This window comes from Indicator indicator, chromosome 6 (assembly GCF_027791375.1).
Source record: "Indicator indicator isolate 239-I01 chromosome 6, UM_Iind_1.1, whole genome shotgun sequence".
Classification (NCBI taxonomy): Eukaryota; Metazoa; Chordata; class Aves; order Piciformes; family Indicatoridae; genus Indicator; species Indicator indicator.
In genome coordinates this window covers 19,107,347-19,128,717 of record NC_072015.1, presented here as the reverse complement: position 1 = coordinate 19,128,717, position 21,371 = coordinate 19,107,347, and the positions used below count along the sequence as shown (strand labels likewise).

The 21,371-nt window shown below is 42.0% G+C and overlaps 1 protein-coding gene across 1 annotated transcript in view; it reads left to right on the top strand.

Moving 5' to 3' along the window:
* Positions 1–21,371, top strand: part of TRIO (trio Rho guanine nucleotide exchange factor) — a 266,295-nt gene that overhangs the window by 66,517 nt on the left and 178,407 nt on the right. The window contains exon 2 of the mRNA XM_054381562.1: positions 14,981–15,055. Within this exon, the coding sequence (XP_054237537.1) occupies positions 14,981–15,055 (75 nt within the window). The remainder of the gene's footprint in view (positions 1–14,980; positions 15,056–21,371) is intronic.

Sequence of the window (21,371 nt, the reverse complement as noted above, 5' to 3'; positions counted from 1 at the left end):
GTGGCCAAAGTCCTTTTGTACATCCCACATCTTGCCCAGGATTAAAGATTGAGTAATTTCTTTTCTGTTTCTTCCTCTTGTTCCTGTGATGACCCTGGCTCATTTTGTCCTTTGCAAGATGAACTGCTTTCCTTGTATATTTCTTCTTCTGTATAGGGGTGACTGATACTGGCACAAGCTGGTTCTCTGGTGCAGCTGCCATGTCTGCTGGTCTGTTTGTAGGCTCAGAGACCTCCTCTTGCTTCTCAGAGTAGTGAACAGTACTGAAAAGAGCTTGACAGGCATGGGTTGGGCCCCACCACGTCATGATGATTTGTATCTTTTGAGAATTTCCAGGCTGACAACATCCTTTTTCCAAATATTTCAGCAGCTTGTCAGGATTTTGCACTTGTTTGGGGGTGAAGTTCCAAGAAGTTGGAGGTGACCATTGCCTAAGCACTTGTCCATATCCCCCCACATGCCCTGCTACTTCATAATTATCTAGCCTTGGGGCATATCTCCAAGTGGTATTCGTGGAAAATTCGTATTATGTGCTGGGTCCAGTCCTGTTCAAATCTTTATCTCAGCAAGTTTGCTGACAATATGAAGCTGGGAGGCTTAGCTGATACATCTGAAGGCTGTGCTGCCATTCAGCGAGACTTGGACAGTTGTGGAGAACAGGAGAGGTGCCTGATGACTGGAAGAAAGCAAATGTCACTCCAGTTTTCAAAAAAGGCAAGGAGGACCCAGGCAACTACAGACCAGTGAGCCTTACATCCATCCCTGGAAAGAGGATGGAGCAGCTCATCCTGGAGGTCATTTCTAACCACGTGGAAGACAAGAAGGTTATCAGGAGTAGCCAACATGGAGTTATCAAGGGGAGATCCTGTCTGACTAAGCTGATAGCCTTCTATGAGATTATGACCAAATGGGTAGATGAAGGAAGAGCAGTGGATGTCATATATCGTGACTTCAGTAAAGCCTTTGATGCTGTCTCCCGCAACATCCTCATAGAAAAGCTCAGGAGATGTGGCATAGATGGCTGGTCCATGAGGTGGATTGCAAACTGGGTCCACAACAGAGTTCAGAGGGTTGTCATCAGTGGCACAGAGTCAACTTGGGGGCCTGTGGCCCGTGGTGTTCCCCAGGGATTGGTACTGGGTCCAGTTTTGTTCAATATCTTTATCAGTGACCTGGGTGAGGGGATTGAGAGTACCCTCAGCAAGTTTGCTGATGATACAAAACTGGGGGGGTTGGCTGACACCCCTCAGGCTGTGCAGCCATCCAACGTGACCTGGACAGGCTGGAGAGCTGAGTGCAGGCAAATCTCATGAAGTTCAATAAGGACAAGTACAAGGTCCTGCATCTGGGGAGAAATAACAACAGGCACCAGTACAGGCTAGGGGCTGCCCTGCTGGAAAGCAGCTCCACAGAGAAAGACCTTGGAGTGCTGGTGGACAGCAAGTTCTCCATGGAACAACAATGTGCTCTTGTGGCCAAGAGAGCCAATGGGTCCTGGGATGCCTTAAGAAGGGTATGTCCAGCAGGTCTAGGGAGGTTCTTCTACCTCTCTACTCTGCCCTGGTGAGACCACACCTGGAATATTGCATTCAGTTCTGCTCTCCCTAGTTCAAGAGGAACAGGGATCTACTGAAGAGAGTCCAGCAGAGGGCTAGAAGGATGATTAGGAGACTGGAGATTGTGCCCCTTACGAAGAAAGGCTGAAAGAGCTGGTGCTTTTTAGTCTGGAGAGCACAAGACTGAGGGGGGATATCTGAGGGCTGGTTGTCAGGAAGGTAGGGACAGGCTCTTCTTACTTGCACCCTGTGATAGGAAAAGGGGCAATGGATGTAAACTACAGCACAGGAAGTTCCACCTCAACATGAAGAGGAACTTTACTGTAAGGGTTATGGAGCAGTGGAACAGCTTCCCCAGAGGGCTTATGGAGTTTCCTTCTCTGGAGACTTTCAAGACCTGTCTGGATGCATTTCTGGGTGACCTACACTAGATTCTATGGCCCTGCTCTGGCAAGGGTGCTGGACCCAAAGATCTCCAGAGGTTACTTTCAACCCCTAACATCCTATGATGTAGGCAAGACCAGGCACACATTTAAGAGGCATAGCAGAAGCAGGCTGCTGTTGGTGTCCCTGGGGATATTTGAAACCTTCAGAAGATGAAAAAGTGTTCTTTACTGTTTGGTCAGTCTGTCTGTCAGTTGGGTTAGATTACATCTAAACCAATTGGCTAGTAGAGTAACCACTATCACAATATGACAGTATACAGTACAGCCGCATGATAACATTGATCCATTCCCCTGAGGTGATAAGCACCACCAGAAAAAGCACAAAAAATACAATGCATAAGGTTTTATGTAATATAACTGGGGCTGCAAATGCTTCAACATGGCAAACATAGCATGGGGGGAAAAAGAAAGTATACAAAATTATTTTAACAAGCCTTAACTGAATTCTCTCATTATCTTGCTTCTTGTTATCTTAACCATTTTGTGCTGCACATTGGGGCACCAAAATAGAGTGTGTTGATTTAACACAGTCCACTCTCACAAGCAAGCCCCCTCCGCACACAAAAGTTAACAGAAAAAAAGGGAGCAAAAGTTAACAGAAAAAGCCCTGGGTTGAGGTGAGGAGATTAATGAAACAACACAATGTACGCTAGCCTATTTTGCAGAAATGCACAGTAAAAGCAGAAGCCAGCAATAAAATGATCGTTCCAAGCACACAGCCAGCCCAGCAGAAAAGACCAACACCCCAAAAACCAGAAGCGGCAAGTAAAACCAGGAAGCTTCTCATGTTATAACTCAAGCTACAAGCCCCATGATGCTTTGTTCTGGTCAGCACTTTGATTTTAAAGCTGCCATGATGTCAGCATGGTATTTAATACTCACCAGTGGCTAAACCCACAACATTTCGTATGTAAAATGAACAAAGTTTTGTATGTGATTTTTTGTTGTTTGGTTTTTAATTGAAGAATTTGATTTGGACACTTGTGAATGTAATGCAGTGCCCCTACTCTCAAGGAACTTGTTCCCAAAGAAATTAGACACTATTCTAATAGATACAGATTGCTTGAGTATGCATGGGAATATTGAAGCTATTGAAACAATCAGTTGGTTATGTGAATGCCTTTGAACATTGCATTCCTACAGGCTTCTGTCCAAAGTAACATTAGGAACTACTTGCATTGTCTTGTTTGTCTCATCATTACATATGCAATATATTTTTAATTAAGCTGAGTTTAAGGCTAATTTATCATGCCCAGCTATAATTTGACCTGGCCACTGAGTGAGGGATAACAAAAAAGGCCAGTGCTGATCTCTTCTCCCAGGTTTAGATTGGATGTTAGGAAAACCTTCTTTACTGAAAGAGCAGTGACGCATTAGAACAGGCTGCCCAGGGAGGTGCTGGAGTCAGCCATCCCTGGAGGTGTTCAAGAAGCTTGTAGATGTGGCACTTCAGGATATAGTTTAGTGGTCATGGTAGTTGGTTTATGGTTGGACTTGATGTTAAAGGTCTTTTCCAACCTTAATGATTCTATTACCCCAGGGTAGGTGTGAGCTGGTGAAAAATTCCTCCCTGGTTTTGAGTGCAGAGTTTCAGAACCCGCACATGAGAGCTGTGAAAGTGCACGTGCTGCATTTATAGTAGTGGGTGTCCATTTATAGAAAGGGAGTGAAAGCAAGATGTTAATCTTGTTCTCATTACAGTAACGGTTCTTATTATCATAACATCGAAGCTGCGCTTGTGGAGAACCAGCCTTGATTTAGGTTAAATTTGTGTGCTTCTGTAGCTGCGTTAAATGTAGCTCTAATGAGATTCATGCTGCTTGCTTTTGTCGTCTGAGGGAAATAATCTGCTAGAACAAATCCGATCAATGAAGAATGAAACCTTCCTTTTGTGGTCGTTACAACCTGCAAAATCCTTTCTATTGATTCCAGTGAAACGCGGTAAGGGTCTTGATAAATTTGGCAGAAAAATCAGGCACAGAGGTTTTTTTTGGTAGGGGGCGGAGAGGACGGTTTGCATGACTTGAGATAGCTCCTATTTCTGCCTCCGTGAGGTCTGTGGGCTGGATCCGGGCGTGTGGCGTGGCCGCAGCGCTCCTCCTGCACAAAGCCGGTGATGTAATGTGTGCTGCTGGGGGCGCGGCAGTCACATGGAGCGTGCCGTCACCGGCTGCCTGCAGACCGGGCTGTGCCGCGCCGCCGCCCCGCCCGCCGCTGCCCCGCCCGCCGCTGCAGCGCTGCTGCAAATCGGGGCTTCCTCGCTGCCTCTGCCTTCTATTGTCTTAAACCTGTCTTAATTAAACCGGCCTGCGTGTCCGGAGTACTGGGTCAGCAGCTCAGAGTAATAGAAGCTGTAATGTCTAGCGCAGTCCTTAAGCAAATGGGATGGGTATTGGACGCTTCTTCTGGCATTTTACGCTAATCTTGATTTCCTTTTTAGAGGGAGGGAGATGCGTTGCTGTTAGCAACCATTCCCATGTTAAAAGTGAAATATCCAAGGTCTGATTGCCCTGCGGACTCCTGCGGACACTATTTATTTTTTTTTTTTTTTTTTAAGAATGGGTTCATTCTAACCAGTAGCCTATATTAATCAGTAATTTAAATAAAATCAGCTGAGTAAAAATATAAAAAAGCAGAGCTGCCCCCCTCTAAATGTTTCTAACAGTCTCATATCTGAAGCTAAGGGCTGTGTAGATCAAGCTGCAGATGATTATTTTTCTCTGTTGTTCAATCAATATGAACTTGACTGTTCTTGTCATGCAGAATGAAAAGGGTCTTCCCTTTTGTTCTCATGTTGGTCCTTTGTATGTGCACTGTAATGTAGCAGAGAAGCTCACATTTGTCCTACATTTCCTGTGTCTCTGTGCTCTTAGAGCTCAAGGTTTTTACACTTACAAACTAATAAAATGGGAATTTGATAGAATGAGCTCCATGCACAAACTGAGTTACTTGACTTATACCTTGTTGCAAACTATTAGTTTTGACACATAACAAATAACGAATATCATGTAAAAAAAACCAAAAAACAATCATCTGGGGAGATGAAGGAGTATTCAGTGAAAAAATTAAATTAAAAATCTCTGCAAGTATGAATGTAACCTAGTCTAATTTTTCCATATGAATCTCCATGAGGTGATGAAAATGTTGTGAAAACATGTATGTATTAAAAAAAAAAGCATAGAAAATGAAAAAAGAACATATAAAAGCAGTAAATGCCTTATGTTGGAGTATATGGATGATAGGAAGCCCAAAAGCAATAATACATGCTGTAAAAAGACATTTCTGAAGAATATGCAGTTTGGTTTGGGTTTGTGGTTGGTTTGGTTTTGGTTTTTGTGTGTGTGTGTTTTGTTTGTTTTTGATTTCAGGGCTGTTTTGTTAAAACAGCTGCATGTTAAACTCTATCTTTTACAGGAGGCTAGATACCTTCCTGATAGCCCTAATAGTGTAGACTGCTAAAGTCAAGAGTGTTTGTGGCAACAGTCAACAGAGAAAGTATCTGACTGCAGTGGGAGTAGTGTACTACTGTTGTATTTGTACACCACTACGAAAATATTTGCAAGCTCAGCAGGGCAGTGAACTGGGAGTGTTGCAGCACTTAGAAGTGGATTAGAGGTTCCCAACAAAACTAATGAACTCCCAATAATATCAGTAGGACAGCAGGAAGAGATTGAACATTCTGAATTAATAGGTGGCTTTAAGAACACAGTTCCCCTCACTTCAGAGGGGGGAAACTGGTCAGATTTTGATCATCTCATCTTAGGTTTCTATTGAAGAATAGACATTCGTATTTCTGGCTCTCAATATTTCATAGGATCAAAGGGTAATTCAGGTTGGAATTACAAAATATTAATACCTCTAAGGTTTCTATTACCCAATTGAAAGTAAATAGCAGGGGTTTAGCAGTAATTTAGGGAGTTCTTCATCTTACATTCTTAAGGCAGCTCTTCAAGTTTTGCAGCACATACTCAAGATATCTGGTTTCATGGTAATCGCTTTTTCTTAATTGAGGAATAGATGAGTTTGTAAGCTTCCAAGAGGATGATCACATAAGTGTATTTGATCTTGTTTGAGTATTTGCTGTCAACTATACTAGTAGCCTTTTCTTGTTCCACATACCTCTGCATGACATTTGGCTCCTCCCTCATCCAATTTATAGTTGGAAGAGGTGAATCCTGGTGTCACGACAAACCACACTAGTAGTAAAAACTGTCAGCAAGAACCTGTTTACACTTAGCAAAAATGTCAGAACCTGAAAGTGGCTTAAAGAGGTAGTAATCTGCTGAATTTCATTTTCTCACTTCAGGATAATTTATAAGCTGTCCACTTCTGCGAGATCCTGGTTGCTGTGAGTAACACTGTATGCCAATTCTGCACTGATGTGGTGCAATTCCTGCAGCACGTGCAGAGAGTGTGCAGGATGAAAAAAACAAAGCAAACCAAAAAACAACCCCCTAAAACCCAAACCAACCAGCCAAAAAAAAAAGCTCCAAACAACCAACCCACCACCTCCCCAAACCCACAAACAATAGCAACAAAAAACCCAAACAAAAGGCAAGCCAAGCATAACAAAAAAACACCAAAAGAAAACCCAACCCCACAAACAACAGGAAGAGGAGGGACATTTCTGTGAGGTGTTGTGATTAAAGTGAATAAAGTTATAATGTTTTATGATGAGTTGATCTTGAGCTTGATCATAGCTGAAGGGAGTCAGCTCAGGTCATACTCCTGAAATTGCTTTAAATTCAGAACTGAGTTTTTAATGTTAATGGCTGTTAGCTACAGCACTACTTTACATAGGCTGATCGTGGCTGCTGGAACAGCACTGAAATCCTCTTGGCTGTATACCTCTAAGATGTGTCTTTGTTGGAGTCACCTGGAGGCTTTAGAATCTGGACCAAGAAGAAATGAATGAATGATGAATGCTGAGGTTCTAATGTTGCCCAGTCATCTGTATTTTTTAATGAAACTCCTCATAGGGCCTCATTTGCTCCTGACAAGAAAGATGTGAAGCCTTAAAAATGCCATGACAGACAGACTTAAAAGTTAGTGTTCTGGAGATTGTCATTAAACCTTTTGAAACTGGTCATCTGCAAGGTCACAAAGCTTCAGAGAAAAGAAAGAATTGGAGTCTTTTCCATAATTTCCTTGAATTCTCTCTCTGTTGCAACGTGAAAGATGGTGTGAGATTGCTGAGCAGCAATGAACATAGGCAATGTCTATGATGGGAAGTGGTAACAGTGCAGTTAGTCAATTGACAACTCTTGATTGCTCTGTGAATCCTTTACTTGCTTGCAAAAGTATGAATTTATAGTGAGGCCTACCATAAAATTGAATTTGCCACTTAAAATACTTGTGTTAAAATTTAAAAAAAGCTATAAGTAATCCCATATGTGTACTAACTTTTTTCTTCCTTTTGCCAACCCTTTGGGTTTTATTCTCAAATTGTACTGCTTTTTGCCATTTTCTGCTTTATGGCAGTTCAGTTTTCTTTCTCACCTTTACCTCAGTTTGATCTCAGTTGTAAACCTAAGAATTTGCAGAATTCAGCAATCTTTTTTTTTTTTTTAAAGCTGATTGAAGGAAAGAATTAAATGATTCTGCTGACTGGTACTGGTTTCTATATAGTAACTTCAGAGTAAGGATATAAAAGGCTTCGCAAATGACTGCTTGTGACTCTCGTCATATCTTGTTTAAAATTATTTTTCCGTGGAGGAATACCATCTTCAGAAATTTGTCCATTATCCTATTTAAAAAAAAAAACTCTTCATGGCACAATAGAACAGAAACATGCTTTGTTCTCTTTCTCTTTTTGGACACTTGAAAAACAAGAGAGGTACTGTATAAATTACAGCTAAAGTTCATCATATGTTAAATGGTAAGCAAAGTTGAACATACTTACAGATTTCTGGGATTTAAAAACAATGCCATTGTGCTGGTTCAACACAGCCCGCTTCCCTCCAGCACAGAAGTGAGGGAAAGTGACACACACAAAAAAAATCCCACCAACTTCTGGATTGAGAAAGAGTTGAGGAAAAAAAGAGTTTAATGTAAATGAGATAACACAATACACTGTTACTGTAGATTATTTGCAGAAAAAGTACAGCAAAATGCAGAAAGCAACAGCAGAAGGCAGTGAGCTAACCCCAACCCCTCTGAACTGACACCACCCCAGCAGAAAAAGACCCCCCCAGCCCCCCCCCAAACAATCCCCCCCCCCCCAAAAAAAAAACAACCAACCCCAAAAAAACCCCAAATACGGAACCCAAAAGCAGAAACCTGGAAGAGGAAGCCTCTCATGTCACAATTTGAACTTCAAGCCCCATCATACTTTGCTCCACCCAGTGCTTTCACTTTAAAGCTGGTGTGAAGGTAGGATGGTTTTCAATAACGGCAGCAGATTTAACTCAACTAATGATAGTCATCATCTTGCACTATTGGGGAGGAAAAGAGCAAATAATGAAACAGTCAGACAAATAATGCAGTATTTTACTACATTGGAGCTTCTTTATTCCTTCTTGGTGGTTGGTTTTGTTGGGGGTTTTTAGCCTTTTAATTACTAGAAAGCAAATTCTCTTGCAGTATAGCTAGGATGGATTTAAAGGGAGGAGTAATTCAGATTCCAAAGTCAAGTAGTTGATATCATTCATGCTGTGGAAAAAAAGGTAATGTTAAAGACTGCAACGTGTTGAATTATTTTTCTTAAATGTTGATTAGTTACAGTTTTGAGATTTTTCTGTTTCAAGGTGAAACGTAATACAAAGGAGAGAGTGGATGCAAGGAGTTGTGTTGAATGGTTTACAGTTCCTTTTGCCTCACCTATGTGCAGGAAATTGCACTTTGGCTAGGAAGTGCTGTCTTCACCCATAGAAATTTTCTTTTTCATCTTGTAGCAAATATTTTTTTCTACTTATGACTAAACCAAACTAGCCCAATTATTACCTACCACCTTGATTACCTGAACCATGATATTAATGTAGCAGTTCTGAGTGCCGCTATTGCAGTTTATCATCAAGTGTAGATTTTTGAGGAGAAGCTTATCAGAGCACGTCCCATGAAATGAAGAGAGTACTGTGATGGAAAGTAACTCACTGAAAGAGGTTGCTGTGGTTCAGGATGGAATTTCTGTCAAAGAAGAGATGGGGATTAGAAGGCTGGTGCTGGAGGGAGCAGCCTCTGGTAGCTTTGCTGTTGACAGCATGACATATAGAGTAGTTCTTCTGATGTCCAAAAAGAGCCTGTAGCATTGATGTATTCTGGATAAGTCTAGCTTCTTTTGTTTGCACCTGTGAAAAAGTCCTGATTTTATGTTGAAAAGTGAAGAGCAGTTGTGTTCTTGAAGGCACAAATTTTCAGGATGGGAGCATTCCCCTATTTTTTTTTCCCAGTCACGTTTTAGAAAAGTTTAGGGTTGGTTCTGTCAGATGGCAATGGATGAATGCTTTGTCAGCCTCTCAGCAAAGAGATGCTGTCCTTAGCCTTAATTTCTGAGTCTTTTTGCTGTCTTAATTTCTGTTTCTGTAATTTGTTTTTTTCTGCCATAGCTGAACAATGCACATCACTGAAGATGCCTTCAGAGTTACCAAGACTTCTCATTTCATGGGGCAGCAATGCATCTTTGAGGAAGCTATTTCCAGTGTTATTTTGTATGGTAGTTCTGTAATCAAATTGTTTAAAAAAGTTTTCAAGGCAATTTTTTCTGCTCCCTTTATTTGTGGCTGACTGGTTACTGATGATTGCAGTGCAAGGATGCCTCAGTCTTGGACTGGTACAGCACTTGTCTTGGATGTGTGAACTGCCATACATGGGGAAGCAGCAGAGTTACAGGAACACTGTGATTTTTCAGGCAGAATGTGGTTTCTTTACCCTGGGTTACTCTCCAGTCTCCAGGGCACATGGACATGCAGCTTTGTGGCCAGCTCTTTGCCATGGAGTTTGAGAAAGCTTATAGGCCAGTTGAGAAGGAGCTGAGAATAATGCATTTTCATGCATCTTGGACAAATTAATATAGTGCAGAAAAATATCTTAGCTTTGTGCAGCATGAGAAAAAGAATTAGTACAGATAATTTAGTTTTGTTAAATTTAGCTGACTCTGTCAGTTTCTGTCTCTGAAGTTATGGGGTCAAAGAAGTGGTGTGTTTGTAGAAAAGTCTACTTAAATTTCCATGTATACACAGCTGTATTAAAAAGTGCAGATGACTCAATTCTTTCTTGTTTGCATGCTTTATAAAGATCTTTAGCTGCGCTCTGTCATAGCAGACTGTTTTCATAGAAGGCTGTATTGCTGCAAGTAGGGGGATTGTGCAATTCTGAAAGCTTCATGGAAGGGGGAATCTCTTAAATGGTAATGGGCTGCTTAGTTGTGTGTTACTTTGTTTACTAAAGTTGAATATGAATTAGCATCATTTGAGATGCTTCCATCTTGCCTGGTAGGTAGGGAAAAGTGCCTGTTAAGAGAAGAGCATATACTGCCTACTGAAAATGAGAACCTGTATTGCTTTAATGGTTACTGAAAATATCAAGGGTGGTTTTCCTTTTAAGACTAAAACTCTCTCTAAAAGGTGCTAGCGTAGGATTTCTTATTAAAACACACGTTTTTAAAATAAAAATGCCGTAATAGGTGTACTGGGTAGCAAAAGGAGCACAGCGTGAGTGTGTGCCGTGCATGCGCTTTCAGAAGAGAAGCGTGTGCCGCAGGAGCCCCTTTGGGTTCATGCCCGCCCGGCTCTTCCCGTACGCTGGCCACGCCGGGGGGCTCTGCCGCCCACTCCTCTGCCGCTCACCCCTCTGCCAGACCGTGCCTGCGGGCAGGCGGGTGTCGGGCGCCGGGCGGCTGCGGGCACTGCAGCGGCTCCGCGGCCGGCCGGGTAAGGATGACGTCAGCTGCAGGAAGCTGTGATGCGCCGGATGGTGCAGAAGGTGCAGAGCTGTGTAGGGAGAGAGTGGTGCATATATTTACGGCATTGTGTTCGAGTGCGGTAAATGCCTTTTAATGTATGTTTTCTGAAAATTAAATCTTCCTATTCGCCGATGTTTTGTGGTGTAGAGGTTTTAAAAAAAAGTTGGAGGACCCACCCCAAGCTCTTAAGACCTGCATATATTACTGGTTGTGGTGTTGAGTTTTTTGTTTGTTTGTTTGTGGTTTGGTTTGTTTGTGTGTGTTATTTTTCCTGTGTTGGAGCTAACAATTATATTTTCTTACTGTATTCACTCTCTTTGCTTCCCAGCATTCTTTTGTCAATTGTAATCCCCACAGTCTTTTCAGTTAAGCTTTAACAGTGCAGAACTAGAATAAAAATGGGCTGTTCAACACAGTAGGAACGTGATAATCCAAGCCAGTCAGCCTTAAGGATCTGCAAATACAGAACGTGAGCCAAGCACTAACATACTTGCTGGAGTGTTTATCTTCATCAGCCCCTTAATAGTAAAACTGTAGGCTAAACTTCTCTCTTTTTTTATATGCCACAGGCAAAGCAAAATGTGTGGCTACTGTGTATCATCTGAGGTGAAGTAGTTTAAGGGTTTAGAAATCTGAACAAGCAAGTTCCAATAACATCAGTATTGTGGGTAATTTTGGGCTAAGACAGACATTGAAGTGCAATGCTAGTTTCTGCACGTGTTTTAGGTGAGGATAAAGATCTTTTCTACCTCTAAACGTACTGTAAAGAAAAAGAATTGCAGTGGTTGATATGAAAGCTGAGTGTGCTAAGTTGGCATTAAGCTTATGTAAGGGTAGTTCAAAACACATTAAAAAAGGTTTAACTCTGAAAGTGTGCCTGTATACTTTAGCAGCCAGCTGAAGCCCAGATATGTCAAGGTGGAAAAAGGTATTTGCTGTCTTTTTGATGAATTATTTAAGCTCCATTTTTTTTTTTTTGGAAGTCTTGTTTAAAATGTTAGTCCATACTAAATGAGAACTTTGTAGGAACAAAACAGTTTTGGTGAAAGGTTTATAATACATAGCCAGTATTCTGGAGGAAGGAATAATGTAAGAGATTCCTTTGGAGATGTCTTAAGATGCCTGAGAGTCTAAGCACAAGTGTGAAAGAAATAGCTGTGTCCCTCCACAAAACTGTTGGTCTAGAGCTGCTGTGTAAATGTAAAATACTGTCCATTGTGTAGAAACCCTTCATGAAGCATGGTTACCCAAAGAACCAATTTTCCTGAGGACATGGGTGTGTTTTTGCTTTATGGTGTTCATGGAAAAATAGTGACTAGGCAGTGGATGAAAGAGGATTTGTTTAGTTTTTTGTTTGCAATCTATGCGTGCTGAGACAATGTCTTGTCTGAACACTTCACTTAGAGTGAACTGGAGGGACCGCTGCTGTCAAACATCTGTCTAAATGCCCTTTTTTTTTTTTTTAAAATCCCTAGTCACAGATAGTCCATAATCTTCCAAAGGCAATCACATGTGCTGCTTCACAGTTATTTTCTTTGCAAAACTTTCCACCATCTAAAGTAAATCTCTCGCTGTAATTTTAGCTGGCTTACTTTTGCTACAGCAAGACTTCCTTTGTTTTGAGTGCTGCTGCCATGTCTCTCCTTAGTTCTTCAGACTAAGCAGTCATTTCTCCTTTCTCGTAGTTTGTTGCATGTAAACATTTGGCTACCTTTATCTCTTGATGTTCAGTTTGGTGTGTCCTACATCTGTTCTGAAGGGTAGTGCTTGTAACTAGATGCTATAGTGGCACAGAAGTCTCAGTATTCATAGAATCATAGAATGGCTTGATTTGGAAGGGATCTTAAAGATCATCTAGTTCCAACCCTGTTGCCATGATTGGGGACACCTCTGACTACACTGCATTGCTCAAAGCTTCATCCAGCCTGGTCTTCCAGGGAGGAGGCATCTACAACTTCTCTGGGCAACCCATTCCAGTGTCTCACCATGTTCATAGTAAAGAACTTCTTTCTAATCACAGAATTATTGAGGCTGGGATCGACCTCTGAAATCGTCAAGTTCAGCCTATTACCTAACACCACCACATCGACATGTCACTAAGTGCCACATCCAATCTTTCCTTAAACACATCCAGGAATGATGACTCCAGCACCTCTCTTGGTGGTCCATTCCAGTGTCTAATTACCCTTTCCATGAGGAAGTGCTTCCTAACATCCAACCTAAACTTCCGCTGATGCAGCTTCAGGCCATGCCCTCTCTTGTCACAAGTTGCCTGGGAGAAGAGCCCAACCTCCACCTTACTACAACTTCCCTTCAGGTAGTTGTAGAGTGTGATAAGGTTCCCCATGAGTCTCCTGTTCTCCAGGAAACCACCTCAGCTCCCTCAGCCTCTCCTCATAAGACTTTCCCTTCAGTCCCTTTATCAGTCTCATCACTCTCTTCTGGACCTGCTCTAGCACCTCAGTATCTTTCACTAATGTCTCATCTACCCTGCTCTAGTTTAAAATCATTGCCCCTGTCCTACCACCACATGCCCTTATAAAAAGTCCCTCTTCAGCTTTCCTGTAGGCCCCCATAAGGTACTGGAAGGCCACTGACTGAAACAGAAAATCTGTGATGTAATTTATGTGTATGATACCCTTATTTACAAATATTACATTGCTTGCTGACACCTTTATAATACCTTATGCTTTTAGCTGTGAAGTACACAGCTCTTTTTTTAGAGCCTGAGACCAAAGGAGATGAAATACTTGGATTTTTTTTTAGGAGGAAGAGAAATTATGGCCTCTTGCTGGGCACCTATGACAGTTTATGCTGCCATCTCTATAGGGATTGTTGTCCTTTTGCACAGAGGAAGAACAAAATATTTTGGGAAAGACTGCCATGTGTACATCAGAGCGTGCTCTACTAAGCTTTGCCTGAAATGATAAAAAATTAAGAAGCTTATTTTAACCTTCTAAGTAGCTCAGACTGTTTCTTTTAAGGAACACAACTACTGTATTGGTGCGGGCTATTGGGCTCTTTTACCTAACAGCACTTCTGGGCTTCAACAGTGATACAGAAGTTAGTGCTTCCTGCTTACCCTGTAAGAACTTTCTTCAGAAATGAGAACTGTTTTTTTCCTTTTTTTTTTTAAAGAGCACATGAATCCAAAGAGTCTGAGAAGGATCATAACAGGCAATTAGTTGAAGTGTGGGTACAAAACTACCCAGTTTTTGTAAGTGAGCAAAATGGGCCTAAAAGGAACTGACTCTGTGTTGTACACATGCATATGGAGTATAAGGACATAAACAAAATGCTTATTAAAGAAAGGAGAGGTTTAGAACCTAGCCAGAGAAATGTAATGGAAATAGGAGGGACAAGCTGGTGATGTCCTCATTTCCAACACTGACCATAATTACTCACCTTGGGGCCCATTTCAAACTCCATGGGTGTGTAGAATTAATATGACAAAATGTGCTCACTGTTACAAAATGCTGTTCCTGTCAGGCAGCAGTTGAGAGCTTTATCTCCCAGTTCTTCTTACAGAAGTGATCTAAGGAGAGCTGCATGTAAATAGTGTTGGGATTTTTTGGTGGGTATTTTGGTGTGGTGTTTTTGGAGAACTAGGAAACTTTGGGTAGGGTTTGTTTCGTTTGTTTGTTCATTTGAGTTAGGTGTGGGATTTTTGACTGGTAATTGTTCTAAAGATACCTGTTCTTACTAGCTTGCTACTACTCTGCTCTGCTGGAACCAAAAGTGAAAGTGGGATTTGGAATGCTTAAAAGCAACAGGATCCAATTGACACGTTTTATTTAATGATTAAATAGGCTAATTTCAGTCTCTGATTTTCTACTGAGGCCTGCTAACAGCCCATGCTATTTGTGTTAAGCTAGTCAAAGCGCTGACTTACTCATTACTGTATTTTGAAAGTTTTGTTCATTTTTTACAACCTTTTACTGCAAGGTTATCCTAATTCTTGTAATCATAATGGTCAGATTGTATTCCAAAGGTAAACTTTTTGCAGTGTATCCAATAAATGTAGAAGATGAGCTTGTTTGACTTTCTGATTAATTACCTTGTCTTTTCCTTTTATTCAGGGTTTCGCAAAAATGATGAAATGAAGGCTATGGAAGTATTGCCAATTTTAAAGGAAAAGGTTGCATATCTTTCAGGTATGGTTACTTTCTTCTGCTGGGAAATGCATAACCGTGTTGTTAGTCACATGCAGAATGGTATTTTTAATACCTTTTACAATGTCATTATGAAATTCATGGAAATCTAGAGTAGCACCTATTCCAGACAGATATCCCAGACTTAGCATTAGCATTGTGGAAGGACCTGGAGACATCCAAAGTCAGGCTTGATGGGCTCTGAACCTGATCTAGTTAAAAGACGTGCCTAGTTACTGCAGGGGGATTGGACTAGATGACCTTTAAGGGTCTCTTCCAACCCAATGCATTCTGTGATTCTAAGGTACGTTTTCTTAAATGTGGAATGTACTACTGCCGTTACGGCTGTGTCCTGTCCTTCCAGCCTGTCCAGCAGCATTATTTAGAACAACCTGGAACGGCCTGCTGCGCCATAGTCCTATTCCATTTACTTCTGCATCTTCTGCTGGAGCGTTTTGCAGAGATTGTTTTTTTTACTGGCCTATATAAAACCCTGAAGAAATATTTCTGTTGCAGAGGCCAAATTTCAGTACATATGTTTTGAAGAACACTTAATATCTCCATGGTGAAGGATGTCCAATTTTAGTCACCTCTAGCATACACCTTGAAGTTGGTTGGTTGGTTACTTACGTGAGAGCTGGTTGATAATACTTAGCAAAGAATAGCAGAGGATTTAAAAGTGGAATTTAGTTGAATGAATATCATGGTGTGTTCCAGAACTTGATAGATAATTTTGGAATGATGGCTGAGGTGCTTATTCTTGCATTTTTGGTGTGACTTTCTGAAGTAAGCACTTCCAAATCTGTTGGGATTAAACAACATCGTTCTCTTTCCTCGACATCGTTTGACACACAGATTGTGGCAGTGACTCATATTCAGAAGTTCTTTGTCAAGAACTCAAAGAATAAAGCTTGTCTGCGAACATTAAAGTACACAGAATGATACCTGTAATTGCACTATTTAGAGATTTGCTTGTGCATGAATGCTGCTATTTCCAGTTACAGTGTACAGTTCACAGTACTTTATGCTGTCCACTCTGCTGAGTGAATTAGAGGTGTAAAGCAGAAAAGATGGTGGCTTGTTTTGTTTTGTTTTAAAAGGTCCTAGCAGTGAAAAATGTGACCCAGAGTCAGTTTCCCTGGTAGCATGGAAGCTTGTGATTTTCCTACTTACAAATTGTAGCACTGAACAACGCTTACTTAAAATTATTTTCAGAAGGGGGGAAAAAGAGAGAAAAGGAACTTAAGGACAATATTTCAATCCCTCATTACTTTTCCTTTGGACTTTGCTTTATGATACTTAATGAAAGTGTAGTAAGTATACAATCTGAATCCTCTGAACTTCCAGGTTGTCCCGTACAGAGTTTAACTTGTAAGCATATGTAATTATCAAAGTAAATTAATTCAGTAAAATAAAGTGGGCCAGATGAAAACTAAAGACATATTTATGGGGAGACAATTTATTATGAACCAGAGCAGATGAGGTGCAGACAACTTGCAAGCTTGTGTATATGAAGGAGTTAACAGCATTAGTGGATAAGGGGAAGAGCAACTGATGTCATCTACCTGGACTTGTGTGAAATGTTTGACACTGTCCTGCATGACTTTCTGGTCACCAAATTGGAAAAACGTGGACTTGAGGGGTGGACCACTTGCTGGATAAGAAATTGGCTGGACCTGTCTTTCACGAAGCCATGCTGAGTAGGCAGGATTACCCAGCTACCCTACACATGGTGCGCAGTGGCTCTTGAGATGACCTGCTCCGTGACCTCCCAGGGCACCACAGTCAGATCGACAGGTCTGTACCTCCCTGGTCCTCCTTCCTGCCCTTCTTGTAGGTGGGCGTCATGTTTGCCAATCTCCAGCCTCCCTGGAGGTCCCCTTTAGGACGTCATATGCCACTATAAGGTCACCCCAGAACCCTCTTCTCCAGGCTGAACAACACTAACTCTCTCAGCCCATCTTTATAGGAGAAGGGCTCCAGCTCTCTGACCATCTTCATGTCCCTTCTCTGGACCTGCTCCAGCACTTCCACATCCTTCCTCTCTGTTGAGGACTGCCAAGCTGGACACAGTACACCAGGTGAGATCTCACCAGAGCTGAATAGAGTGGCACAATCACCTCTCTCGACCTGCTGGCCACGCTCCTTTTGATGCAGCCCAGGATGCGATTTGATTTCTGAGCTGCAAGTGCACATTGCTGGCTCATGTCCAACTTCTCATCCATCAGTACCCCAAAGCCCTTTTCTGCAGGGCTGCTCTCCATCTTGTCATCCCCCAGCCTGTACTGATGTCGAGGATTGCCCCGATGTAACCGCAGGACTTTGCACTTCACCTTATTGAACCTTCTGAGGTTCTCCTTTGCCCACTTCTGTAGCCTGTCCATCATCTGCAAACTTGCTGAGTGTGCACTCAATCACAGAATCACCAAAAACATCAGTTCGAAAGAGACCTCAAAGATCATCCAGTCCAACCCTCAACCAGTGCCAAAGGTTCAACACTAAACCGTGTCCTGAAGCACCAGCTCCACATGCTGAAGGTCACTTCCACGTATGGGGACTCCACCACTGTCCCGGGCAGACCATTCCAATGGTTGATAACCCTTCCAGTGAAGAAACCTTAAACTCCCCTGGCACAGCTTGAAACCATCTTTTCTATCCTGTTGCTTGAGACCAAGTAGAAGAGGCTAGACCCCTCCTTGCTCCAACCTCTCTTCAGGTAGCGATGAAGTCTTCCCTCAGCCTCCTCTTCTTCAGACTGAACAGCTCCCCCAGACACTCCTTCTAGGTTATGTGTTCCATGCCCTTCACGAGCCTCATTGCCCAGTCTCACTATGTCATTGATGAAGCTATTGAACAGCACTAGTCGCAATACCCTTGATGGACGCCACTTTTCATCCATCTCCATCTGGACATCAAGTCGTTGACCACTATCCTTTGTATGCAATCATCCAACCCGTTTCTTGTCTATTGAACAGTCCACCCATGAAATCCATATCTCTCCACCTTAGAGAGAAGGATGTTGTGGGGGACTATGTCAAAGGCTTTACAGAGTCCAGGTAGATTGACATCCATTGCCCTTCCCTTGCCCACTGATGTGTTCACTCTGTTGTAGAAGGCCATCTCCCTTATGAGGAAAGGCTGACAGAGCTGGATCTCTTTAGCTTGAAGAAGAGGAGGCTGAAGGGATATCTCATTAATGTTTATAAATATGTGAAGGGCAAGTGTCAGGAGGATGGAGCCAGGCTCTTCTCAGTGATGTCCAATGACAGGGCAAGGGGCAATGGGTGCAAACTGAAGCATAGGAGGTTCCACGTAAACATAAGGAAAAACTTATTCACTGTGCGGGTGACAGAACACTGGACCAGGCTGCCTGGAGAGGTTGTGGAGTCTCCTTCTCTGGAGACATTAAAAACCTACCTGAATGCATTCCTGTGTGACCTGTTCCAGGTAGTCCTGCTGTGGTAGGGAGGGTGGACTAGATGATCCTTTGAGGTCCCTTCCAACCCCTAACATTTTGTGATTCTGTGGTGAGGTGGGATTTGTCCTTGATGAAGTCATGCTGGCTGTCTTAAATCACCTCCCTGTCCTCCGTGCACACAGAGGTGAGACTGACAGGTCAGTGCTTGTCAAGGTCCTCTTTTCTACTCTTTTTAAAAATGAGCACAATATTTCCATTCTCCTAACCTCCAGGAATTTCACCTGACTGCCAGGACTTTTCAGATAAGGGCAATAGTTTTTCAACTACATCAGCCAGTTCCTTCAGGACTCTGGGGTGCATCTCATAAGGTCCCATAGATTCTGGTTGGTGTACCTGTACTAGCAGCTCTTGTTACTCTTTACATCCCTTGCCAGGTTCAGCTCCAGCCATGCCTTGGCCTTCCTGCCCTCATCCCTGCGCAGCTGGGCAGTGTTCCTATACTCACCCCAGGTTACCTGACCCTGCCTCTACTGTCTGCACAGTTTCCTCTTGCTCTTTATTTTCACTAGGAGGTCTCGACTCTGCCATGCCAGTCTCTTCACATGCTTGTATGATTTAGGTGGAAGACAATTCTGCATTCCTCTGTTATCTGTAGCACCCACCCGGACAGCTTGTTAGCTCTGGGGCCCACAGCATAAGAAAGTCATGGACCGCTCCTTGAGTGGGTTCAGAGCAGGACCACAGAGATGATCAGGGGGCTGAAGTATGTTCCCCAATCTGGGATGGTTGGGGTTGTTCCGCCGGGAGAAGGCTTGGCTCTGGGGAGACCTTATAGCAGCCTTCTAGTACTCAAAGGAGGCCTGCAGGAAGGACTCTATCAGGGAGTGTAGTCATGGGATAAGGGGTAATGGTTTTAAACTGAAAAGAGGGTATATTTAGATTAAATACTGGGAATTATTTATTGTGAGCATATTGAGACACAGGAAGAGATTGCCCAGAGAAGTTGTGAATGCCCCCTCCCACAAGTTTTCAAGACCAGGATGGATGGGGCTTTGAGCAACCTCATCTAGTACAAAGTGTCCCTCCCCGTTATAGGAGGATTAGAAAAAGATATTAAGATATCTTAAAATATTTTCATGTAGCATTAGTACTGAAATTATTAAAGAAGGGTAAACCAACTGGATGATAGAATGAGAAGGAGAGATGTAGTCTCTAAGAATTCAATTCTGAAACAGATCTTGATCCAGATATTCTTTTTCTTGGACAGGAGACAAGGAAATACAGAAGAACAAATACTTCTGTGAAGTATTGTGAAGTCTGTTGTGTTGCATGTAGGCTGATAACTGCAAAGTCCCAAAGTTCACCTGTCTAGCTTAAATTTTGGTATATGTATACAATGATTCTAGAATAGATTCTGATTTGGAAGTACGTGTCCTATGTGAAACCAGTCTGACAGACTGCACTGCTCTATCCTGTATTGGTCAAAATAATTTGGTGTGTAGGATGCTGGGATTCAGCTTCCATGTGAATCTTGTGGTGTTTTTCTAGAAACTGCCAACAGAGTTGTTCTCAAACAACAACAAAAAGTTGTGGAGAGGGTGTGAAGAGGAAAGTCTTCCTTGAACTGATTTTCACCTAACTGGGAAATAATCTGCTTGAGTATTGGGTGTCTCACAACCAGAAACAGAAAGCCTTCTGTTGATGTAACCGTGAATTATGAATGGAGTCTTGGATGCTATTTTTTTGTTAAGTTTAAACTGAAGACTGTTGAAGTACAGATATTCTTACATCTCTCCACAGTTATACAGGAAGAGCATTTTCTATAAAGGTACAATTATTTGTAGGAATAATTGGAGGAAGTAGCATTTCGTAACTTGTCCTGCTTTTCAAATATTTCATATAAGCCCATCGGTTAGCTTTACCTAAGTACTTTTAATCTAGGTTAAAAAGGCATTTACTGAAAAAAATGCACTACTTAGTCTGTTACATTTTGGTACCATTTGGAGACCATTGACTGGGCTGCTATTGGTGATGTGCACTAGACAGAAGTGATTCATGCTGGGTGACTCGTGAGCTGGTCAGCTACTTATATGACACATCTTGGCATTACAAGAGAGAATATCTGAGTACTGTAGGGGTTTTATATAAAAGGAAAGCGGTAAAAATGGGAGTGTCACTGATGAAGTTAGTAGCTTAATCTGTTTTTGTTAAACCAAGACAAAAAGGGGGTTGAGCTGGAAAAAGACTGTTTTCAGACAGGAAATTCCCACCTGATGCCTCATAGGTTGTTACTTTTAACATTCCTGTTTGGGTATGACACAGGAACATTTGGAATGAGAGTTACATATTGGAAAAGACCTAAGAAAACTTTCAGTATAGCTGGTAGAAGAAACCCAAGTCTTAGGGACTTCTTTGCTCAATATTTACAATTTTGGTATCTGGTGTAAGATTGGATAGTGAAATTCTTTTCACCAAAAATCAAGATTGTATTAAATTTTTCATTACTTGTCTAGACCTGGAATTTGTGACTGATTTTGTCTCCAACATACAAAAATTTTGGGATATGATTTATCAGAAATTTAAGCACCATACTTTAAATAAAGGTTTCCTCTGTGGTGTCTGTGGAGTTGGAAGCCAGATGAAGTGGCATCCAGAATTACACAAAGAGTATAGGTTTCTTTCCTCTGCCATGTTGGAAAAGTGTACAGGAGTTGCTTTGTAGAAAAGGCCCAGAAGACTGACCTGAGGTGACTGTGTGTAACAAGGCAGTTTTTCTAGGGAGTTGGAAGCCACAGCATTTACTAGTTGAAACATAATTTTTTAAGATCTGTAGCTGATGGCCTGAGGTGCACATTAAAGGTTGCAGCTAAGTTTAGTAGCTTTTGAGCCCAGTGATCTCTC